We start from the raw sequence: 5,684 nt of genomic DNA, 5'->3' as shown, positions 1-5,684 counted from the left end.
GCGAGAACAAAAAAAAAAAAAAATATTCAGACACAGATTGCACTTTAAGTTGCTACTGTCACTGACATACAAAGGCATGCAACATAATTCATATATATGTATTAGATATATAACATAAACATTTAGATAAAAAATAGAAATTGCACATTCTCAAAATTTGATTTGTCTAGTGGGGACTGAATTGTTCATATAGAAATGTCACTAAGTCTGTCCAAGGCTCCATTTATGAGGTCGGTAAGTGTCGTTTCAGGACATCCTTGGCATTAGATGGCAGACTGTCAGGAAAGTTCACATCAAACTCCACAATGAGGTCCCCTCTTTGTTCTGGGTTCTTTGGGAAGGGCAGTCCTTGTCCAGCAATGACCTTCCTCATGCCGGGTTTGATAACATCGGTTATCTTCATATTGCACGTTTTACCGTCTATCGTCGACACGGTGACAGAGCTTCCACACAATGACTAGGATCAAAGACAAAACAATTGTTAGTAAGATAAGAAATATTGGTAACTCTTCACAATAATGTTATTAACAATATTCTGTTACCAAAACTTTAACTTTGAATGTGCTGTTATATTTCTACTACTAATAAGACAGTTTATATAAAAGCAGTCTTGTAGTATTAACTGTTCATAACTGCATAACTACAATATAAATAGTTATAAAACAAGTTATAAAAAGGTTTACATTTTCATCCCTTTATATAAGCAATGACTGACTAAGTTTCATGTATGCCTGGTGTGAGCTGCTTTCAACTCGGATTATTCTGTAATTAAATTGGACCAGTTTTAGATACGCATTCTTTTTTCAGCTTTTCATGCTATTCATGCACGTCTTGACTCTCAGTTTGTTCTTTAAATTTCTTCTTAAACGTTCTTCTTGATAGTATCCTGTACACATATAGGCCAACCATCATTTCTATTAATTATACAGCAAATATTGTGTGCAAAAAACATATCCAACTCTTTCCATTTCGTCACCCGCATCCCATCCAACTGCCTAAAATCATATTTCATTGGTTTTGACGGCCACTCTGTGTCATGACATTTACAGACACAGGACTGTCTATCAATGATTCTGCCATATATGCACATCTTGGTGGCCCTGTAACAGTTTGAGTGGGCGAGCTCCTTTTCTGGCATCTCACAACAGATGATCGAGCTCATATTCCTTCCTGTCCAAACTGCATTATGTAAGAGACAAGATTTCACACAAAGAATTTAACATTTTTAGCTAGGCAAATGTACAAAACTGTGCCTTATACAGCCCTGCACAGATAGATAGATCTATAGACTATAAAAGTGTTTATAATTTTAACTGAAACTAAATGCTACAGTAAAAACATGTTAATTGGCAATTTAACATGTTAAACTGTCGGTCTTACATGCTGTAATTTAACCTACCAAAACTGGTGTAAAATTAGATTGAATTTACTAGAATTAATACCAGGTATACATTTAATACCTGTAGGCCTAATTTTGCAGAAGAATACTGTCTAAATTATTATTATTATTTTTTTTTGAAGTAAAAAATTATGCATTAGGCTATCATATAATTAAATGGTGAAAATCTATATTATGCTCAACAAGACAAAATTTTTGAAGTCAGACTTATAATATAGATAGATTTATAGGCCTGTTGTAATTAAAATGACCATATATGGTTGAATATTATATTGCATGTACTTTTACTGTAAAAAATACTGTTAAAAATATGCCTTTGGGAGTAAAAAAAAAAATAATTATCTAATTTAAGTGAAAATCTATATTAAACTCAGCAAGACAACACAATAGATAGATAGATAGATAGATAGATAGATAGATAGAATGACAGACAGATAGACAGCAAGACAACACAACAGTCAGATGTCAGTCGTGGCTTCTCTCACCTGGCGCAAACTGACCCGGACCGGGTACACGATATCAGAGCCCTCTCGTCGAAAGTGGGCGTGAGGCTTGTCTTTAATGACAAACACGATATCGGCAGGAATAGTATTAGGCGTTTCGTCACCCTCGCGTGGAAACGTGATTTTGGTTCCCTCTTTCCACCCACGCTTGATCTCAATAGTAAGGATTTTGTCCTCGGTCCTCAAGGTCCGCCCGTCCGGATTCAAGCGCTTGCGTGAGATTTTCATGCGCTTGGTGCATCCGTGGAACACCTCCTCTAGAGACACCCGGAGCTCGTGGTGGATCGCGGGGTCCTGTTTTCTGCGCGGCGGACCGCCCTGACCAACGTGCCGCTCGCGTGGAAATCCATTAATGTTAAAACTCGTAAAAGAACCAAATGGGTCACTTCCGTCCACCTCCATGTCATCGTCATCTCGTCCATTGACTTTCCTGCCAAAAAATATCTCGAAAGGATTGGCTCCCCCGAAAAACGTTGCAAACGTCGCGTGAGGATCTCCATGGAAGGTGTAGGTGAAGTTGCCTCCTGGCCCGTCGGGCACCCCTCCACCTCCTTTAAGGCCTAAAATGCACAGATTTGACAGAAAACACGTTTTATCTCTAGGTGAAAACTGAGAAAGATTTAGGCCATAGGCCTCATGATATTAAAGAATTACAATGCATCCCACTGCGGTACCCCCCTAAATAAACACAAATCGTCAGACCACAGTTTCGACACTTAAATACACAACATATACAGAAATTTTGTTTCCGATTTTAAAGAATGCATTGATTGAGCACTAAAAGGACAAAAAAAAAAAAAAAAAAAAAAAAAAAAACCCTTGACTCCTTATGGTCAACTTTGTATAGACTAGCCTACTAAGTTACCTGAGATTCCGTTTTTATTAATACAACGTTTAGCCTATATCCGAGATGTTTAACAGATTAGCAGACAGAAGGATTAAGCATTTATATTTTCGCTGTTATTTCGGAAAATACAGAGATGAAGTAAACCTACCTTCTTCGCCGTACTGGTCATATATTTCTCGTTTCTTTGGATCACTAAGAACTTCATAAGCCTCCGCGACCTCCTTGAATTTCTCCTCCGCATTGGCCGTCTTGTTTTTGTCAGGATGCCATTTCAGAGCCTGCTTTTTGTACGCCTTTTTGATGTCCTCGTCTGATGCTCCTTTTGCAATTCCCAAAATTTTGTAAAAATCTTTGCCCATGTTCTTCTATGCAAACCCCGGTCGGCTCCGCTTCCTGAGGATTCGTCAGTCTCTTGAAAAAGAAGTGAATAAAAACACTGTCGTGGCTACAGTGTCGAATCCTGCCTCTTAAAACCGCGATACAGATGATCAGTCGATCCTGTCGTGTCTGTTTGGAGGCGGTTACTCAGCACTAAAGATCTTGTGTTATTTTACCCTCTTTAAATAGCCATTGCTCCCTCCCCTGTACCAGTGCAGCTCTGGAATCAGAGTGTGCTTTCTAGAACGTAATAGCCGAGGCACGTCATTTCCCATTTCAGATAAATCTGAATTCACTCGAGCACGAGTAACGATGTGTAGTATGTAGTCTATCTATCTATCTATCTATCTATCTATCTATCTATCTATCTATCTACAGTATGGAAACAAAATCTGACAAAGAGGTTCCACTTTCATGTATTTGCTCTATTCTTGTATGAGGAAAAAAAGGCAAAGAGAATAGTAAAATTTAAATGAAATGAAATATGACCCCAAATTGCATATTGACTCTATTTTGTCTTTCTTTGTATATGTTGATTAAAGAAAGCCTGATATTCCATAAATGAATCAATATGCGTACTGTAGGCCATAGGTAGGGCCTAACATTTTATTCCAAAATCAGCTTATGCTGGTTCATTAGCTGCAGCATCCTATAACCTTTCTGTTTTTCTCTAGGCTAGGTTATTATAATGGCTCCCATCAGGACAATTTAACCCCATCTGTCCTTCAGATCACTAAATATCTAAAATAAGACTAAAATAATAGTAATAAAGCTAAACAATATAGCTAATAATCTAGTTATCAAAGTCACTATAGATGCAGCCTATTAGACGTCATTTTCTGAAAATAGATGGAAAAAATGAGATAATAAAAGGCAGCACTCTAAGTATAGTAGTTCAATCTTTCGCTGGCAGGTGGCAATCTGCCAATAAAAGATCCAGCTCCCTCCCCATCCCAACCTTCTCCTCACTCAGTCCAGCTTTGCATATTTGAAGCAAGCCTAATCTTTAACAAAAATATTAGATAACGAGTCTAATAGGATTACAACATTAAGAAAATAACCAGAAATAACCATGCTTGGCCTGTGTAGCTTATTGACTTTAAAGGGATACTCCACCCCAAAATGAAATTTTTGTCATTAATCACTTACTACCATGTCGTTCCAAACCCGTAAAAGCTCCGTTCGTCTTCGTAACACAATTTAAGATATTTTGGATGAAAACTGGGAGGCTTGAGACTGTCCCATAGACTGCCAAGTAAATAACACTGTCAAGGTCCATAAAAGGTATGAAAGTTGTCTTCAGAATACTCCATCTGCCATCAGACGTGCAATCTGGGTTATATGAAGCGACGGGAACACTTTTTGTAAGTAAAGAAAACAAAAATAAGGACTTTATAATAATATATTAATAAAATAATTAAAAATAATAATAATAATTACAATAATTCCTTTGTCAGTGATCTCCTCTGTGTCTGTCCATTTGCTGCATATGCTCTTCTGTATCACCCGCGCCACAAGAATGCGCTGTTTCTACGTGTATTTAGCTTTGATTTTAAATAAAACAGCGCATCCTTTTACCTTATTTACAGTGCCTCAGCAGACACTAAACCAGTGGAGCCATATTAATTACTTTTATATAGCCTTTATGTGCTTTTTGGAGCTGCAAACTTTGTCAACATTCACTTGCATTGTGTGGACCTTTCTGCAGAAAAGTGATACGTATAAGTATGACATGAGTAAATAATGGAAAAATTTAATTTTTAGCTAAATTATTGCTGTAAGATTTTGCACATATACATTTAATCTGCACTGTTCATAATCAGGTTTATAAAAGGATGTTGTCTTTTTAGGTGTTTGATGTAGGAGAGAGTCGCTCTATGCCTCTTGAGTTAACCCAGCAGGAGACTGACCTGTCTATCTGGGGGAACTTTATATTGGCCGCAGGATTGGCAGATGCTGTGTCTATAACTGTGACAGCAACAATAGACCTGTTAAAGACACAACTTCAGGTAGTTTTGGTCAGTCATCTAAATTCACTTAAATGAGTTTGCTTTTAAAATCAAAGGAAATAAATGCATGTCAGTGCCACTAAAGATACACTTATGAAAAATGATTTGCAAGATGACAAGAATGAAAGCAAAGTCAAGGCAAGGTGAATAGGATAAAATGAAATAGATATCAAAATTCCCCAGCTGACTGGTTGCATTAAGAATTGCAAACAAATTTTTTTTTTTGTATCGCAAGTTTCTGAATTTTTTTTATATGCAAATGAGACATGGTCTGATTAAATATACATTTTTAGAACAGAACAACCAGGTTAAAAAATCTTGTTTCTGTTTCCTTGAGTTTAATATTTTTACAATGTGGATTTTAGATATCTCTTTAGCATAAATCAGAAAATACTGTGCAAAGCCAGAAAAAAAGTACATTTTCACTGTTTTCAGGAATAAAATGTTTGAAATTACGTTAATAACTTCACTTAAGTTGGAAGTAACCACAATATACATTTAATTTGTGGAACTGAGTGTCTGATCTCACAATAATAGCTTAACACGCT

General features: G+C 36.7%; 1 protein-coding gene across 1 annotated transcript in view; it reads right to left on the bottom strand.

The window, feature by feature from the left end:
• LOC109087449 (dnaJ homolog subfamily B member 4-like) overlaps nt 1-3,386 on the bottom strand; it is a 3,650-nt gene extending 264 nt beyond the window's left edge. The window contains exons 1-3 of the mRNA XM_042770958.1: nt 2,898-3,386; nt 1,885-2,462; nt 1-457 (exon numbers count right to left, since the gene is read on the bottom strand). The exon at nt 1-457 is cut by the window's left edge and continues 264 nt beyond it. Coding sequence (XP_042626892.1) covers nt 224-457; nt 1,885-2,462; nt 2,898-3,108 — 1,023 coding nt within the window. The 5' untranslated portion in view covers nt 3,109-3,386 and the 3' untranslated portion in view covers nt 1-223. The remainder of the gene's footprint in view (nt 458-1,884; nt 2,463-2,897) is intronic.
• Between the last annotated feature and the right edge of the window lie 2,298 nt (nt 3,387-5,684).

This window comes from Cyprinus carpio, chromosome A2 (assembly GCF_018340385.1).
Source record: "Cyprinus carpio isolate SPL01 chromosome A2, ASM1834038v1, whole genome shotgun sequence".
NCBI classification, from domain to species: Eukaryota; Metazoa; Chordata; class Actinopteri; order Cypriniformes; family Cyprinidae; genus Cyprinus; species Cyprinus carpio.
Note: the sequence above shows the minus strand (reverse complement) of the source record. Positions and strands in the feature narration are given on the sequence as shown.